Source organism: Urocitellus parryii, chromosome 7, assembly GCF_045843805.1.
Source record: "Urocitellus parryii isolate mUroPar1 chromosome 7, mUroPar1.hap1, whole genome shotgun sequence".
NCBI classification, from domain to species: Eukaryota; Metazoa; Chordata; class Mammalia; order Rodentia; family Sciuridae; genus Urocitellus; species Urocitellus parryii.
In genome coordinates this window covers 138,956,929-138,975,300 of record NC_135537.1, presented here as the reverse complement: position 1 = coordinate 138,975,300, position 18,372 = coordinate 138,956,929, and the positions used below count along the sequence as shown (strand labels likewise).

Below are 18,372 nucleotides of genomic sequence, written 5' to 3'. Positions count from 1 at the left end.
GAGAGCCACCCCGAGGAGGCAGATCTGGCAGGATGTATAATGACAAGGCAGAGTTTTGGGACATTTGTCAGACACTGGCTTCCCCTGGGCTCCTGTCTCATCTTCTGGATTTACTCGGGCCCTGCCTTATGCATAATGAGCCCAAGATGCTTCCAAGTGAGGGGTCCCTTCAGGTTTCAGGCAGGCCTCGGAGGCTTCCTGTCTGAATCTTTCATCCTCCCAGCAGGGCTGACAGATGGGGGAAATGTGGACGTCTGGGCTCACCTTATCTCGCTGCTATCATCCTGTTTCCCGTATCATAGTAACAGAGCAGATGTCAGGGCCTGTTGCTAAGGGTTCCCTGGAATATTAATACCTGGGTGTAGAACAGAGGGCTTTCACACGGGGCCTTTGAGGGCTTTGGAAGCACCAGCTTGGTGGCAAGTATTGGCTTTTCTTTCCTTCCTTCTTTCCCACCCTCCTCTTCTCCCCTGTCACCAGGGTCTGTGCACAGCGAGCTGTCTTGGGATGGCAGACTTGGCAGTAGCAAATATACAGCCGCTCTCCCTCCCACACCAGGGCAGACATGACTAATGGATCACAGCATCCTCTCCCGGGGAGGCTGAGACGCCTGTGCCATGCAGCTGTGTGTGTGGGGGGGTGGGGCGCGGGGGTTGCAGGGCAGATGAAGCCAGAGGCTACCTGCTCATGCCCCAGCCCCTTCCCTGTGCCCTCTTCTCGTCCCCTGGCACGTGGTGGGGTTGGAGTGGGTTTTGCAGTCCTCTCCTCTTTGCCCCATAGCCAGGCTTCTGGTCTTTTCACTGCCAAGATCTTTAGCTGGATCTTGAAAGCCAGAGTGGGGGTTTTATTTGCCAGATGTCATTTGTTGTATATTGCCATGATAATGCTGCGGTGGCCCCAAGTGCTTGCTCTCTCCCCGTGGCTGTTAGAAACCAGGGTTTTTGCACTTGCTGGTGGCCTGTGTTCGCCCTTGCATGTCAGGGTCCCCTCATAGGCATACGGTTTCCTTCCAGCCGTCCCCTGCCTGCTTCTTTCTTGCTTTTCTCCCTGGGTCGTTTCTTACACAGAGATGGTCTGTCCTGGGAACCCACACCCTCTCACGCCTGAGCTCAGGGATGTGTTTCTCTGGGGGGTATTTCATGGGGGTCACACATGTGACTTCATCAAGGCAGACTTTTGGCTAAGTAAATGTTCTGGTTCCGAGTGCTTGGGTCCACTGACCGCTGTCACTGCTGCTGACACCCTACAGCTCCATGCAAGCTGGCTCATTTGGGCCACAACCTGGGGAGTCTCCTCGGCTCAGTCGTATCCACCAAGGTGCCCCTGAAATGAAATCAAGGAGGTTAGAACAGCAGCAGGGTCAAAGGAGGGGAGATGGGAGTGGTAGGAGCTACCTTGTCCCTGGCCCATCCCCAGATGCAGGCAGAGGCTCCCCCAGCGTGCATCCTGCTTCTCTAGGGGCAGGTTGTTTTGCCCTCTGAGCGTCTGCTTCAAAGCCTGGTGTGTGCCAGAGGCAGCTGCAGATGGGTCATATCTTCATATTCTGTAATAGCTATTTCAAGTTGGGAAGGTTGGGGGCTGAACAGCAGTTTTCCTGGGGTAATGACTATTTGTGCTGCTCTGAGCGTCACAGAAATGTGCTCTCACAAGTATCCTCACCAGGACCCCACAGAGGTCTTCACCCCATTTTTTTTTCTTTTGGTGCTGGGGATTGAACTCAGGGGCGCTCTACCACTGAATGACGTCCCCAACCCTTTGACTTTTTTACCTGGAGACGGGTTCTTGCCAAGTTGGCCAGGCTGGGCCTTGAACTTGTGATCCTCCTGCCTCAGCCAGCCCCTGCTCCTGTGTAGTGGAGAATATTCTGCTGGCCAGCAGTTACCTGACCTGCCTGGACCACTTGGTCAGCACTCAGAATGCTGAAGCCAGTGCTGGCTTTCTCGACTGTGAGCCCGTGAACTCTGTTAGGGAGGTAGAGACCTTCTTTTAAGTGGATACGAATGTTTGCAAAGAAGAGGCTTTTTTTATTTTTTATTTTATTTTTTTTTTTGAGTAAGCGATTAGCGGACGGTACATGTTATTAAAACCAGCTAATAGGAGATCCACAGATAGCTTCTTCCATCTCTGAGTTCTGGGTTCAGAAATACAAAATCCACATGAGGCCAACAGGGCACAGCTGCCTCCAGCCGATTTTTCATGATGGCCAATTCTAGATGCACTTTGGAGAGAGCGGGCAGGAGGCCTGCCTGCAGCTGACAGCTTGGAGTGGCTCTGAACGTTACTGTAGAAAAGCTGACTCAAAAGTACGTTTCCAAAAAATGCACATTTCCTTTCCCTTTTGGGAATGTATCCTAAAGAAGTCATCAGAGCTGGGCACTAGGATTTATCTCCCAGGATATCCATTTTAGTGTTGAATATATTGAGCAAAATTGGAAATCATTTCTGTGTCCCCAAACTGGCCTCAGTTTCCCTCTAAGCCAATTCCCTGCCCCCTTCCCTCCTTCTCTTTCTCCCCCGCTCCCCACTCTCCACAATTGGGGGATTCATCTTCCTGCTTTTCCAACCACCTTCTATAAGCCCCTGGTTTGTTGCCTCAGAAATTAATTTTTGTCCAGTTAATTATTGCCACGAATAGAGTGCATGTTTAATACATATAATATTGTTCTTTGGAAATTTGGAGGAAAGTGGTAAAATATATCCAGAATACTAACCTATAATTGCAAATCGTATTTTTGAAGAATTTTCATAATGTGGGAGAGTACCATGTAGTATAAAATAGTAAATAATATAAGTGGTAAGGACCTGATTTTATTTAAAATCTGCACTTGGGGCTGGGGTTGTGGCTTAGTGGTAGAGCAGTCGCCTCGCACATGCAAGACCCTGGGTTCGATCCTCAGCACCATATAAAAAAATAAATAAGTGCAATAAAGGTGTTGTGTCCAACTACAACTAAAAAATAAATATTTAAAAAATAAGTCTGCACTTACATACCTAGGAAAAATTGGAAGGTGTACCCTTAAGATGTTAAGAGTCATCATGGGGGGTGGTGATGAGTGAATTTGGGGAGTTTTCTTTATAATATCCTACAGTGCCCAGGCGACAGCCGAGTGAGGTTGCATAATGACGGCTGCTGAGTTGGGAGAAGTCCCTCTGATTGCAGCATCTGCCTATGGTCACAAATACCCAGGGCCACAAGCTTTTGACTTGAGGGGCAGAAGTGAATCTCCCTTTAAGAATGTGTTCAGTTTTTACAAACCTGATTCCAAAAGTTGCCCTAAAACTTATGAACTTGTATCCCCTAAGAATTTTCTCCAGAAATTGTCACAGACCACTCCTGTTCCCTGTCCCCCATCCTGCAGCCCCCTCAGCCTCTGCATGGCAGACTATCTGAGCGTCTGTCTGTCTGGCAGCCTGGGCAGCTGGGTGCAGCTCTGCTCAGCTCATCCCCCCTCCCCCAGAGGTCAAGATGGCACCAGGAGGCTGCAGCTTCCTGGCACAGGAAGGGCTGGTGGGCACAGCAGCCCCTGGTGGATAATCAGCTCAGCTGTCAGACAGACCGCCACCGCCCTGCGGCTGACTACCCCATAGGGAATCCCCAGGAACAAACTGCCTGAGTCAACAAGTGACAGAGCGTGCCAGAGTCCCTTCTGTTCTTTGCTTGTTTGTCTTGTTTGTTTCCTGAATTCCTCCTTGTCTGGTAAGGGCCTGGGCTGGGCCCCCAGGATGCTGAGAGGGGGAGGATGCAGGGCTTCCAGGGAGTCCACAGCCTCATGGGGAGAGGAGATGGGTCAGAAGCAGGACCTCGGGGCTGGTTGTGACCTGCGTGCCCTGCTCAGCAACAGCCTTAACTCACGTTCTTCATCCAACACGTGCACACACCCCAGTCCTCTGGCCTCTTCATGTTGCAGCTGAGAGAACCGCAGAGACCCTCTGTGCCATCTCTCTCTGGTTTACAGAGGAGGTGACCAGAGCTCCACTTGGCCAGTCTTGGTCCACCAGCCCTACCTCTGTTCCCCTCCAAGCCCGTTCCTTCCCTCTCTCCCCCTAATTGGTGGATTCACCTTCTGGCTTTTTTTTTTCTTTTCAGTTATACATAACACAGAATGTACTTTGACATACTCTGCATCCATAAGTATAACTTCCCATTCTTGTGGTTGTACATGATGTGGAGTTACAGTGATCATGTGTCCATATACGAACACAGGAAAGTGATGTCCGATTCATCCTACTGTCTTTCCCCGCTTCTCCCCTGTCCAATCTGGTGAACCACCCCCTATCTCCCCACCTATTGTGAATCAGCATCTGCATATCAGAACATTCTGCCTTTGGTGTTTTGGGATTAGCTTATTTCACTTAGCATTTTAGCCTCCAGTTCCATCCATTTACTGGCAAATGACCTAACTGCATTCTAATTCATGGCCGAGTAATATTCCATTGGTATATATACCACATTTCTTTATCCATTCATCTGTTGAAGGCTCCTAGGTTGGTTTCATAGCTTGGCTATTGTGAATTGCACCTCCCTGCTTTTTTAAAAAATTTATATCTGACAGCGGAATGTATTACAATTCTTATTACACATAGATAGCACAATTTTTCATATCTCTGGCTATATAATTGGTATATTCACACCAATTTGTGTCTTCATACATGTACTTTGGATAGTAATGATCATCATCTTCCACCATCATTAATAACCCCATGCCCCCTCCCTTCCCCTCCAACCCCTCTGCCCTGTCTGTTCCTCCCATGCTCCCACTCCTTATCCCACTATGAATCAGCCTTCTTATGTCAAAGAAAACATTCGGCATTTAGTTTTTTGGGATTGGCTAACTTCACTTAGCATTATCTTCTCTAACTCCATCCATTTACCTGCAAATGCCATGATTTTATTCTCTTGTATTGCTGAGTAATATTCCATTGTGTATATATGCCACATTTTTTTATTCATTCATCTATTGAAGGGCATCCAGGCTAGTTCCACAATTTAGCTATTGTGAATTGTGCTGCTATAAACATTGATGTGGCTGTGTCCCTATGATATGATGTTCTTAAGTCCTTTGGGTATAGACCAAGGAGAGGGATAGCTGGGTCAAATGGTGGTTCCATTCCCAGTTTTCCAAGGAATCTCCATACTGCTTTCCATATTGGCTGCACCAATTTGCAGTCCCACCAGCACCTCCCTGCTTTTTAAACCACCTTCTATAAGCCCCAGTTTAGTTCCCTCATAAGTTAATGTTTGTCTAGTTAACTGCCATTATCACAAGGGTATGGTGCATATTTATCACATACAATATGGTTCTATGGAACTCTGGAGGACCCAACTTTTAGGGTGTGGGTTGCCCCTCTTGTTCGAGACCACCCTTGAGGAGGCACAGAGCTCAGGAATGTGTGTGTGGGGGGGGAAGGTGAGCACACCATTTGGCAGAGAAGCCCCTGGTGAAGAAGTCTGGGAGCCAGGGAGAAGGGTCCATACGTGAGGTCCTTATCTGCTGCCAAGTCAGAGACCTGGCCACTCAGGCTGAACAGGTTTGGAGAACCTACGCTGGTTGTTGGCAGATTCCAAAAATGTTCCTCTTGGAATTCTTCTTCCTCTCCCTGATCTGTCCTGAGGTTGCTCTGTGCGGGTAAAGGACACTTGTGTCTTCCCAGATGCCAGCCAGTCTGGGGTGGACACTGGTCCCAGAGCTGGGACTTGAATGCTCCTGTGTTCTCTTTCCTGACCTTTGCTCAGAGCCACCCCTGGGGACATGCTCAGCCACAGACTTGCATCTGAGATGAACCTTCCCAGTCAGCGCCATGGAATTGAGCCCCAAAGGCGACATATTTCCATTTCCCTTGAATTCTCCATAGCATGTCACTCTGGACTTGTCTCTCCTGAAGCTCCAACAGTGACAGGTGTGGCGGGTGGGAGGAGCTCGTTGTTGTGTGGACTAGGTTGGAGCAGGGGCTCAGTCCCTACCTCCCAGGACCCTCCTGTCCCTGCCTCCTCGTGCAGCTCGGCAGGGTGGGGACGGGGTGCGTGCCTTTTCAGCCTGTCCCCTCAGCTCCCTCGAGTACCACGGGGGAACAGAGGGCCCCAGGAAGGTAATTGACTTGTCCCTGGGCTTCTAACAAAAAGCCAGACACGCTCAGGTCTCTTTCTTGCCACCTCTTGCCCTGCCACGAAGCCCTCCCCCACCCCTGAGTTTGCTGCAGAAGGTGACAACGTGATTCAGAGAAAGTGGCTCTAGTCTGAGGGCCGTGGACCAGCGTAGCTAGCTGCGCCTTTCCTCAGCCTCTCTACCTCTCTCTCTCTTCTCGTCCGTCAAAGAATAATGATTAGATTTCGGAAGAACAGAGCAGAATGGCCTGTGACTGGCCGAAGATGGATGGATTGTTTTGGCTAAAGGAATACACCTTTATTTTCATTTTCTGTACATTTGTAAGAAAATGACCAAGAGTCTTACAATGATAAGAAAAGTAGTTTTAATTAATTTTTTTTAAAGGAATACACCCCCAGTGGATCAAAGCACAGCTAAATGGCACCTTGAGATGTCCCTTACCAGTGATCCCCAAACTCTGGCCCCAAAGTGACCCAAAGGGGACAAGAAGTTCATCCCCTAGAGATCTATGTAGGGGTGATTTTTGGGGAGCTGTGAAGAGCATCTACCACCCATTTTGGGGGCCTCCATCTTCTGGGTGCTTCCATTCTTCATCAAGGTGATGAAGGTTTCGGCATCAAGGACTCGGGGCTCTTTTCTCAGCCCCCCTCCCTGCACTTCATGGTCTTTTAGTTCAGAAGCTTCTGCAGAGATGGGATCTTCCTGAGGTTCCCTGGACTGTCACTGCCCTGTTACTCCCCAGTTTCTACAGGGTAGAGCAGAGAGTGGTCACCCCCACCCTCACTGTGCACAACCCCCTGGGGAAAGAGCTGGAAGGCTCAGGATTTGCTGTCCTGAGCGCGGTGGCCCAGGCGGTAGCGCCCCCTGCAGGTTGGATCAGGAGCTGTACTGCTCCTTCCATTTCTTGAAACTCCCAGAATATTAAAAAAAAAAAAAAAAAAAAGGAACAGGGGTATGGAGCTGTAGTACGTTTTAAATGTTTGCTTTGAACAGAGTAATGCATTTCACACCCACACAGCAGTGTGACTCTGCTATTCACAAGATAACAAATTAAAAACAAAAACAAAACCCCTTCAGAAATACACAGTGCTTCAAAGGCTGAGGCTGGGGCACAGGTTGAAAGCAGTTGGAGGAATGTTGTTTTTTGAGCCTGTGGTTTCCTGACCTGTATGTTAGTTACCATCTTTTGAGAGAAGGGCCCGGGTGATATCTGGGGAGGCTCTTGGTATCTGGCCAGCCCCTGGGTCTGCCCTGGGGGCCTGCCTATGGGGTCTCCACATGTGGCTCACAGTGTAATGTTGGGTCCAATCTGCAAGAGCAGGTGCCCAAATGTGCCTGTGGGATAGAGACCAGCTTGGTAAGGTCCTGGGCTTGGCTCCTGCAGGGGCCAGTCAGCTGTGTTCTGCACACTGCCCCCTGCTGGTCGTCACAGAAATGGGGTGACATTGGTCTGGAAGCAGTTCTCTAAGCACGGACCAGCACCTTGCAGGGGTCCATGAAGTCAAAACTACTTTTCTTATCATCATAAGACTCTTGTTCATTTTCTTACAAATGTACAGAAAATGAAAAGTTCGTTCATGTGGTTTTAGATGCCACATTGGAGCTAATCTTTAAGAAAATTGATGTCTGTGGAGTGTTGGTGGCGTATCAGAGAAAAATATCCACGATTATCTGGAAAAGCTATTAAAATCCTCCTCCTTCTTCCACCTGTCTTGCACACCTGTGACACTCTGAATAGACTTTAACAAAACAGCATATCACCAAAGGTTGAATGAAAAAGCAGATAAGAACATCCAGTTGTCCTTTGTTAAACTACAAATTATATAGATTTGTAAAAATACAAAACAATGCCATTCATCTCACTAATTGTTTGTTTTGAAAAGTTATTTTTATATACCATATAATAGCCTAGTGGGCTTATTATTTTTAATTAATTAACAATAATTTTAAAATTTCTGTTTTAATTTTTACATTTCATACCAATAAATATAACCCAGATAGTTTGGAGTCCTCGAAAAATCTTGTAACATTTATCTGGGCATGGTGGCGCACATCTGTAATCCCAGCTACTTGGGAGGGAAGGATTGCAAGTTCAAGGTCAGCCTGGGCGGCTTAGCAAGACCCTGTCTCAAAATAAAAAAATTTTAAAAACAGGGCTGACAATATAGCTCAGTGGTAGAGTAAGGTCCTGAATTCAGTCACCACTGCCACAAACAACAACAAAACATCAAATGGGTGGTGATTCATATCCCACAAAGTTCATGTTTTTTTGTGGGGGAGGATGCAAACTACTCCTTCAGCTTGTGTCAGCCACTAATCTACTTTCAGTCTCCATAAATCAGCTTAATCTGGATATTTCCTATAAATGGGATCATATGATATGTGATATTTTTACCCTTAGCAACATGTTTTCAAGGTTCAGCCATATAATAGCAGCTATCAGAACATCGTTCCTTTTTATGGCCAAAGAATCTTTATCATATGCCTATGGCACATCTTATTTCTCCATCAGTTGATGAGTATTTTAATTGTTTCTACTTTTTGGCTATTATGAATAATATAGCTATGAACAGTCCTGTGCTGGTTTTTGTGTGAAAATAGGTTTCTGTGTTCTTGAGTATATACCTAGGAGTGGAGTTTCTTGATTGTAAGTCTGTGTTTAATATTTTGAGGAAATAGCAAACAAATGTCCAATCTCAGTGGGTTTTTAAAAAAATATTTATTTTTTAGTTATAGTTGGACACAATATCTTTATTTTATTTTTACGTGGTGCTGAGGATCAAACTCAGGCCTTTGCACGTGCTAGGCTAGCGCTGTACCGCTGAGCCACAATCCCAGCCCCAACCTCAGTGTTTTTTTGGGGATTGAACTGAGGGACACTCTACCACTGAACTACATTTCTGCATTTTAGCCTTTCTTCTTTCTTTCTTTTTTATTTTGCTAAGTAGCTGGGGCCTTGCTGAGTTGCCCAGGCTAGCCTAGAACTTGCAGTCTTCCTGTCTCAGCCTCCCAAGTTGCTGGGATTATAGGTGTGCGCCACCATACCTGGCCCAGCTCAATATTTCTAAAAACCTGAGTTTGGGAACCACTCGCTGGCCTAGATTAGATCAGAACAGGGCGGTGAGGGTGACTCTCCTTGCTCATCTCTTTCTCTCTCCACACATACACACCTTTCCTTCAATATGCGCGAGTAGCATTCTCATAATAGATCCTTAAAGAGGTGGCCCCATCCTTGGTGGCCGAGCTAGACTGTATTAAACCACCAGGTTTTTCTGGAGCAGGTTTCTGGGCCAGTCCTGGTGGACAGTGCCTGGTGGAGATCCTTGCTGCTGCTGTCCCCTCCCTGCCCTCTCCCCTGCTCTGCAGAGTGCTGTGGTCTTCCGTGTGATCCCTTGGGGAACATGAATCATGGAGGCCTGGGGCTGCCATTCTGGATCCCCCAGGTTTGGGAACAGAGGAGGGTTTTCCCCAGCTGTCTGGCCCCTGCCTCCTGGTTGGACCCTCTTGGAGGAGATGTGCTCGGGCGGGGGCTGTCCTGGAAGGTCAGGGTTGGATTGCCCTCTGGACCTTGCCAACCGAGTTGAAAATTACCGAGGCTGCACCTCTTCTCTTTCTGAACTTCCCCTCTGATATCCTGCCCATCTTGTCTGCTCTGGTCACCTAGCCACATGATCCACCCAGTCACCCACCCAGGATTCTGGAGCTCTGAGGGAGCTGTGTTTTGCTGGAGGAATGAGAAACCATCAGCGGGAATGGTGTATGGGAACAGGCTGGAAGTGCCATATGTCCCATGCCTGAGTGCAGAGGGATTCTGTCGGCCATCTACATCCCAGCCAGGGACATGCTCTCTTGTCTTCTCCCTTTTCTCTTCTAGATGTGACTCCCCGTGCCTGTCCGGGTGCCCTGAGCCATGGCTGACACCATCTTCGGCAGTGGGAATGATCAGTGGGTTTGCCCTAATGATCGGCAGCTTGCCCTGCGAGCCAAGTGAGTACTTCCAAGGCCACACCAGGTTGTCCCTTCCCTCTCCCTCCCTGCTTCCTTCCTTCCTTTGGGAAGATTCCTTCCCAGGGAGTTGAAGCAAAGCCTGGAGGGAAGTGCCCGTCAAATGCACGCCACACTCTGGACCCTGGGCTGGGCGCTTCACTCATTTAGTCATTTACCCACCGGGTGGAATGTGTTCCCATTTCTCAGATGAGGAAAGGGATACCCATGTGATGTAACATTAAGTTAAATTCAAGTTAATGAACATCCAGTTAATGAAGTTAACATTTAATGTTATCATTTAAGTTAACATTGGGTTAAATGCCCATGTCATTTAACATGTGCGTGGGCAGACTGGGACCCACATCTGGTCCAGCTGACTCTCGTGCCTGTTTGTGATCACAACAGGCCACAGAGGACCTGACCACCTCATTTTCCCTTTCTCCTGTCACTGAGGCTTGAGTCTGAAAGTCCCTTGAGGCAGAGCCTTGAGTCTCTGGATGCCCACTTCAGAGTCCAGTGCCTGGCCTGGTCACACAGTCCAGGTCAAGGCCCTCTCCAGAAATGAAGAGCTGTCTCTCAGGCCGAGACCCAGCTGGGCTCTTTCTCAGGTCTCTCCCGTGCTCTTAGCAGGGTTCTCTACCTCCTGGCTTTGGCCTGTGCCCTGGGGAGTCGTGACTTTCCCATTAACCCAGGTGTCCCCCCAGCTCTGGCTGGACCCAGCTACTCCCTCCACTGTCCCTCTGGACTGGGGGTGTGTGGCTCTCGGATGCATCTCCAAACTTCCCATCCCTCTTTGCTCCTCTGAGGGGTGGGGGTCCCTGGCGTCTGGTAAGTTCTAGAGTGTCCTTGTCCTTGACTCTGTCAAACTCTGCCAATTAGGGGAGCCACTATTTCCCAAAAGGGACCAAGTGAGAGAAATTTGCAATTAGATGTTATGAGCCTTCGGGGGGGACAGAGCTGAAACTTCAAAGAGAAATAGGAAAATGAATCTGAAACGCCCAGGAAGAGTGGTGTCATGCATGATTTGCAGGAATTTTTGCCCCACAGTTAATTTGTCCGGTTCACTGGGATGGCTTGGCTCCCCTTAGCTGCCTCCGCCTCTCCCCTGCAGGGAGAATGACCAGGGACGCAGGGTGGGCCCCTGTCCTCCAATGCCAGGCAGACGACGGGCCCTTCCTGGGAGGGCAAGGAGTCTGGGGAGAGCTCTGACAGGGCCAGATGTTCCCTGCTCACCCCTCCAGGGTCCCTGTCCTTCTCTCTAACTGCAGCTCCTGCTCAGTGGCTGAGATTCTTCCAGAAAAGCCAATGCTGTGTCTCTTCCCCCAGGGTATGCTGCCAGTAGGGCCTGGCAGTGTCCAGGAGAGTAGTGCAAATCAGGGATTTGCAGAGTGGGGAGCTGTGCCTCATGGGACCCTTCAAGCAAGCCCAAGGCCTCTGCAGTGCAGGCCTTCCTGCCAGTCCTCTGGCACTATCCACCACTGGTTGTAGAGCAGTGAACAAGACTGCTATACAGTCCTTTGTCTTAAAGCAAAGACAGGGAGGCCAGCTTTGTGCAAATACTTACCCATGTGCTACAGCTGTTTTCACAGTGATCATTGGCAGTGGGGCTTGTGGTTAGGGGTGCTAACTTAGTCTGGGGGTCAGGAGAGACTTCCTTTGAGTGTGGTGCTTATGTTGAGACTCAGAGGAGGAGTAAATGTTAGATGGAGATACAAGGGAAGCTTTAGGCAGAAGGAACAACATATGCAAAGGCCCTGAGGTGGAAAGAACATGGCATGTAGGTGTGCTGACAGGAGGCTGGTGTGGTTTGAATGTAAAAAGGAGGATGGATGAGTGAGCCAGGACCAGATGGGGGCACGGTCTGGCTTTCTAGAAACTCCCATTCTGGAGGGGGAGACAGCAGGTGCCATGTTGCCTCATAATAGTGCTGCAGCCTAACGATAGGCACATACCCATGCCTTATAGGAGCTCTCATGTGACACCTCTAAACACGTGGCCCCTGGACTGTCCCCAGGCCATACTGCAGCTCTGTGGATGTGGTGAGGGTGCTGGAGTTTGCACCAGGCCTCACGGTCGGTGCCCTTGTTCTCTCCCAAGGCTGCAGACGGGTTGGTCTGTGCACACCTACCAGACCGAGAAACAGAGGAGGAGCCAGAGCCTCAGCCCGGCAGAGGTGGAGGCCATCCTGCAGGTCATCCAGAGGGCCGAGCGGCTCGACGTCATGGAGCAGCAGAGAATCGGGTAAGGACTGGCCAGCCAGGCAGCAGTGAGCCTGGTGGGAGAAAGACAGGCTGTTGGTGTGAGCCATGGGTGGGGAGGCTGGAAAGCTCGGTCCTGGTGTTCTGTGGCCCGACTGGGCGTGGTCAGGAGACCCCCCACCCCCACCCCCCGCTCCTCTGCCAGACACCCCTGGAGTATAGGCAAGAACCTAGCTCCTCAAAGCCCCAGGATGCCCCTCTGTAAGCTGGGATGGCAACTGACGTACAGGCCCAGGTCACAGCCCATGAATGAGCCTGGTGAGCCCTGTCAGGGGCTGGTGGGCTCCACACACCTGCCCGTCAGCCACGGCTCAGCCACGGGACAGATTCAAGCCCTGGCTGAACCTGAACGACTCCACCCAAGGCTTCCAGCTCGTTCTCAGCTCCTTTGATACCCAGAGCAGACCACAGTTCAGTTGTCCAATGTTTTTTGTGGTGTCTTTTTTATTTTACTATAAAAAGCATTTTCTAAAAAATCTAAAAAAAATACAGAAAAGTCTAAGCAGAAAACACAGTGACACTGCATTGCATGAGGCAGGAATCCATTTCATTCTGGTCTCTCTTTTTTTTTCCTGTGGTCGTTCTTGTTCATTTGTTTGTTTTTGTACTGGGGATTGAACTCAGGGGTACTTAACCAATGAGTCATATCCCCAGCCCTTTTCTGTATTTTATTTAGAGACAGGGTCTCGCTGAGTTGCTTAGAGCCTCGCTAAGTTGCTGAGGCTGGCTTTGAACTTGTGATCCTCCTGCTCTTGAGCTGCTGGGATTACAGGTGTGCGCCACTGGGACCCGGAAAAATCAGACATTGTAGAAATGCAGTTTGGGAGGTAGAGGTACTATTATAAAGGTGACTGCTATATGCAGTTTCTTGGATGTGCCTTAGAAAAAGGAACATACCCTTTTAATACAGAAAGAGCTTATATAAGACTGGTTGGATTTTGCTTTTTTTTTTTCCTTTATTTTAATCTAACCTGGTAGGAACCCCAACCTCAAATACTGGTGATTGGCCATTTGGCCTTCTGATTCCTCCCGGAAGCCTTCATGGTGCAAAAGAGCATTCATGGGGTCCCCTCAGCCATCGGGGTGCTTCTTTGCCTCTTTGAGCAGCTTTACGGAGTCCTTCCTGTTGTCTAGCTCCATGGCAAGCGCTGGGTTGGTAGGGACATGGAATGACCCAGAAGGTCACGACACAGGTTCATGGTTCAGATGGAAGAGGTGCATCCTATGTATTTAGGTGACAAAAACATGGGATGGAGTGACAGAGGGTCCCCAGGAACAAGTGGGTCATGCCAGGGCTGGAGCTAGGTTTGGCCTAGGCCCTGCAGGTCCCGGCATGAGGGACATGACCCCCGTGGAAGCCATCAGTACTGGCCGGAGGGCAGGTGCAGAGGTAGCCTCGGGACCCAGTCTGTTGTCTCTCCGCCCCGGTGGCAGCCACTCACCATCTCAGGGGAAGGCGTGGGGCTCCGCGTATTGGGAGCTTTGTGATTCTAGCCAGTAGCCTCCTATTTTGGAACCTCAGTCTTCTCATCTCTGAAATGGGAAATGCAACGTGCCTTTCACTGGGGCTGTAATGCCTGCGTGTTGTCCTTCCTTCATTCAAGAATTTTTCCTGAGTGGCCCCTGGCTCCTGGCAATACAGTAGCTGACAAGCCCAGTCAATTCCATGGAGCCTGTAGGTTTCACACAGGTTGAGGAGCAGCAGGGGCTGTGGTGTGACCAGGGGCCGCAGGAGAGGCACCTGCCCAGGTTTGGCAGGCTTCGGAGAAGTGCCCTGGACGCTCACCCCCTCGGCATTTCCAAGAAGAGCCCTTTTTTCTTTCCTGCGACAACTTCTCCCCGTCATCCTGGGTCTTTCTCCCCTCCCCCCCACCGAGCCATGCAGGGTGCTTCAGAAATACCCACCCCGTCTCTGTCCTCCCTCCTGGGGCCCCAGGCCCAGTTCCTCTTGGCATCCTCCCTTCGGCTCTCCCTGTTATCCCAGCTTTCCACAGAAGCCAGGGTGAGCTTTTTAAAATGTCACTTTAGATCCAATCACTCCTCTCTTTAAAACTCTTCAGTGGCTTTGGATTGAGCTTAGGGAAAAAAAAAAAAAAAAAAACCGACTCCAGTTTGTGACCTGAAACCCCCGTGATCTGGCCCCCGCTCGCCCCTCCAGCCGCACTGGGTCGCTGTCTGCTCACGAGGCAGTGGCCCTGATCACCTTCTTACCGGTGGCCATTTCTCTGTCCGAGCCTTAGCTCTGCTGTTCCCTCTGCCTTTCCTGCAGGTGGCTGGGTCCTGGCCATCCTCCATCTCAGGTCCCATGTGTTCAGAGCCTTTGCTGGCCACCAGCGCCTCTGACCCCCCTCGATCGTCCTCCCCACACCCCGATTCTTTGCATTCCACAGTGCGTCTCTGTTTCCCATCCCAGTTTGCGTGTTTATGGATTTTTCTCATTGAGTGGAAGTTCCATGGAAGCTGGGGCCGGCCGTGACTTTCTCTGGCTAGTTTGCTACAATATCCCCAGTGCTTGGGGGCATTGGAGGTGCTCAGTTGATAGTTGGTGAATAAAATGAATGATCTGTGAGAGAACAGTAGCTGTGGCATGGTCCAGTGTTGGGGCCCTGTGGCAGCCATGCTCAGGCAGTGGTTGTGTCGGGGACAGGAAGCACATTCCTTCTGATTCCTGTGTCCTGTGCTGCAGGCGCCTGGTGGAACGGCTGGAGACCATGAGGCGGAATGTGATGGGGAACGGCCTTTCCCAGTGTCTGCTCTGTGGGGAGGTGCTGGGCTTCCTGGGCAGCTCATCAGTATTCTGCAAAGACTGCAGGAAGGTAAGGCCCTGCTCTGACCCTTCTATTCTGACTCTCCCACCTTGACCAGCTCTGCTGCTCTGTGGCTTTGCATCTTGGCTCCCAGGAGTGAGAGAGGGAGTGTGCGTGTGTTCATGCCTGCGTTTATGCATGCATGTGGTGTTCTCTGCCTCTTGGCAAACAGGACCAGGGCCTGAAGATGAGAGGAGAGGACCTGGCTTCTAGGGCTCATTCGAAGAAGTGGACTTTGGGTCAGAGCTGGGGTGTGCATCTGGCTCTTACACTAGCCATATGACCTCAGAAATCTTGGCTACCATTTCATGCCTCAATTTCCTCATCTGTAAAGTAGGGGTAATGATAACGTATACCTCAGAGCTGTGAAGATTAAATTTATATTAAATTTGAGGCTCTTAAAATCTTGCCTGGCACAGAGGCACCCAATAAATAAGTACTGTTTTCCTCAGGGCCAAGTCATGTGCTAGGAGTGTACTTCCTATTCTATTGGTCTGCTTTCTTGGTCTCTGGTCACTCAATGAAAAATGATCTTTGCAGCAAGAACAAATAGATTTTCTCCTTATTGTAAATTGTGTCACATGTTAAATTGTTTCATATTGAGTTCAAGACTATATATATACATATGTGTGTGTGTGTGTGTGTGTGTGTGTGTGTGTGTGTGTGTATGGAGAGAGAGAGAGTGTGTTTTTAGTTTTCCCTGGTGTTTCTAATTGCATTTCTTATTGCCCAAAGAAATATGTCCTTCTGATCTTCAAGATTATTCAGTATCTCGATTTTGCTCTCTGACACACCGAACCTATTTCCTATTTTCTCCTAAAACGACCTTTTCTAGATTTTTATACCTGCTCTAGACTAGAATAGTTGTGACACAGCAATCATGGGACTGCCCTTTGCTGTCCTCCCAGGTGAGAGATAGTATTCCCAAGATACCATGTCTTCCTCTTTTTTTTTTTTAATCCTCATTTTGCTGGAACGCATCCTCAAGTAACTTCCATGTGTCGGTCACTGTTTTAAAGCTGGAGTTGTTATAGTGAACAAGACAGAAAAAAAGAACCCTATCTCTTGAGATGATATTGGGCCAGGAAACAAAAAACAAGTAATAATCAAATAAATCAGATGATTTTGGAAAGTAATAAATCTGGGAAGGAATAACAGGAGATCTAAGACTAGGTGTGGAGAGGGGTCGGGGATGACAAGGGTTGGGAGAACTAAAACAGATGGAATAGTCGAGTAAATATGAACTTGGAACACTGAGGCCATTGGCCACCTTGACAAGGGCATTTTCAGTGTCATTCAAGCTGGATGAGAAAGAGGTTAAGGTAACCAATTACTAAATGGGAAGGTGAGAATTTGGGGGTATGGTCATTTTTCCCCCTGACTTTGTCACATGTGGTGAATTGGACTGACGTACGTGGATTCATTGGCCCAAGTATGGTGGAGGTGTGACAGGTTCCTGGTGTCAAGGTGTCCCAGCTTCTCTCCAGCCCCTGGACTGGAGACCAATGGGGACTCGGGTTGCCTCACGCTCAGGGCTTGAGCAGGTGGAGTTGTTTGTGCTTCCTACCTGGGACAATAGGCCCCAGTAGCCTGTTTCCTTCTCCTGCCTCTCAACCCACACAGCTCCAATTCCAGGTTCATGGCACCATGAACAAGGGCAGAACCCTCTCTCCTTCCCCTGAGAGGCAGGCTACGGCCCCTGGCTGTGAAAAGTGAATGCCAGCTGCTCCTGGGAGAGCCATTTCCTAGGCAACGTGGGGTCCCAGGGGAGGACCTCAGCTGGATGTGGGCCTGTAGGGAAATTGTTCCTCCAGTCTCTCCCCCCGCCCCCACTGCCTGGTACCCTGGAGCTCTGGGCTCCTCAGGAGGACTTTTCTATTTGAAGTGGTGTTCGTTCTCTCTCTCTCTCCCTCCCTCCCTCTCCCCCTCTCCCTCCCTCCCTCTCCTCCTCTCTCTCCCTCCTCTCTCTCCCTCCCTCTCCCCCTCCCTCTCCCTCCCTCTCTCCCTCTCTCTCCCTCCCTCTCCCCCTCTCTCTCCTTCCCCCACCACCACACCCGCCTCTTTTTCTTTTCAGTACAGGAGATGGAATCCAAGACCTTGCATATGCTAGCTAGGTAAGCACTCTACCCTGAGCTACACCCTGCCCTGTTAATTTTATTGAAACAGGGTCTCTCTAAGTTGCCGAGGCTGGCCTGGAACTTCTGATCCTCCTTCCTCAGCCTCCTGAAGAGCTGGGATGATGGGGACATGCCACAGCACCCGGCCAAAGGGGTTCTTACTCTGCAGCAGGCTGAGGACTAGGTCCTGGCCTGGGCGGGAGGCAGAGGAGCCCTTTGAGCTTCTGAGGGGACTTGCACCCGAGCAAAGGTAGGAAGAGGGGCTACTGGATGAGCCCCTGCCAACAAGGGGCATTTGGCAGTTTTCTTCATCTGTCTTTGAGAAGATGGCGTCATTCATTCATAGGATGAAAGTAGTAGAGGGCCCACTGTGTGCAGTACCCATTCTAGGTACTGGCCGTACCTGGAACGAGTTAGACAAATCTTTGCTCTCCCGGAGTTTATTTTTCAGGGGTGGGAGAAGAGAAATAGATGAATGGATAAACCTGAAACAATGTCAGGTTGTCTGAAGGCTCTACATTGAATTCAAACAAAGTGTTGTAATAGCCTACACCTGGGTGCTCTGGGAGGCTTCTCTGAGCTCAGACTCGAAGCAGGAGTCGGTCCTGGGAAGATCTGGGCGAAAACTTATCCAAGGCAGAGGGAAGGGAAGCACAAAGGCCCTGAGGCAGAACTAGCTGGGCTTGTTCAAGGAACTAATGAAGGTATCAGGGACAGTAGGAGCAAGGGGCATGGCTGATCCCACACAGCTTTGTAATTTTAAGGTCAGGAGCTGGAATGTTATTGTAAGTTGAATGGGATGTCAGTGGAGTGTTTGAGCAGGGCTGTGATGTGACCTGATTTGTCTCTGAAGAATGGATCCTAGCTGCTGTGTGCTGAGTAGACTGCAGGAGACACAGGAAAAGCAGGAGACAGGTTTGGTGGTGATGGCTCTCATTAAGAGATGATGGGCTTGGGGACAAGGCATCATAGCGACAGAGGCCCTTTGCTAAGACAGAGTCAATTTCTTTAGTATATTCAAAGCAGATGGGGAAGAATGAGGGCCTCAGGCTGGAAAGAGAGTTGTAGGCTCCCAGGGACAGGACAAGGGGCCATTGGT

At 49.7% G+C, this 18,372-nt stretch overlaps 1 protein-coding gene across 4 annotated transcripts in view; it reads left to right on the top strand.

Moving 5' to 3' along the window:
- Rph3al (rabphilin 3A like (without C2 domains)) overlaps window positions 1-18,372 on the top strand; it is a 149,721-nt gene that overhangs the window by 49,901 nt on the left and 81,448 nt on the right. For all 4 annotated transcript variants that reach the window (XM_026388869.2, XM_026388871.2, XM_026388870.2 and 1 more), the window contains 3 exons: window positions 9,979-10,091; window positions 12,189-12,332; window positions 15,036-15,165. In XM_026388869.2, the coding sequence (XP_026244654.2) occupies window positions 10,015-10,091; window positions 12,189-12,332; window positions 15,036-15,165 (351 nt within the window). In that variant the 5' untranslated portion in view covers window positions 9,979-10,014. The remainder of the gene's footprint in view (window positions 1-9,978; window positions 10,092-12,188; window positions 12,333-15,035; window positions 15,166-18,372) is intronic.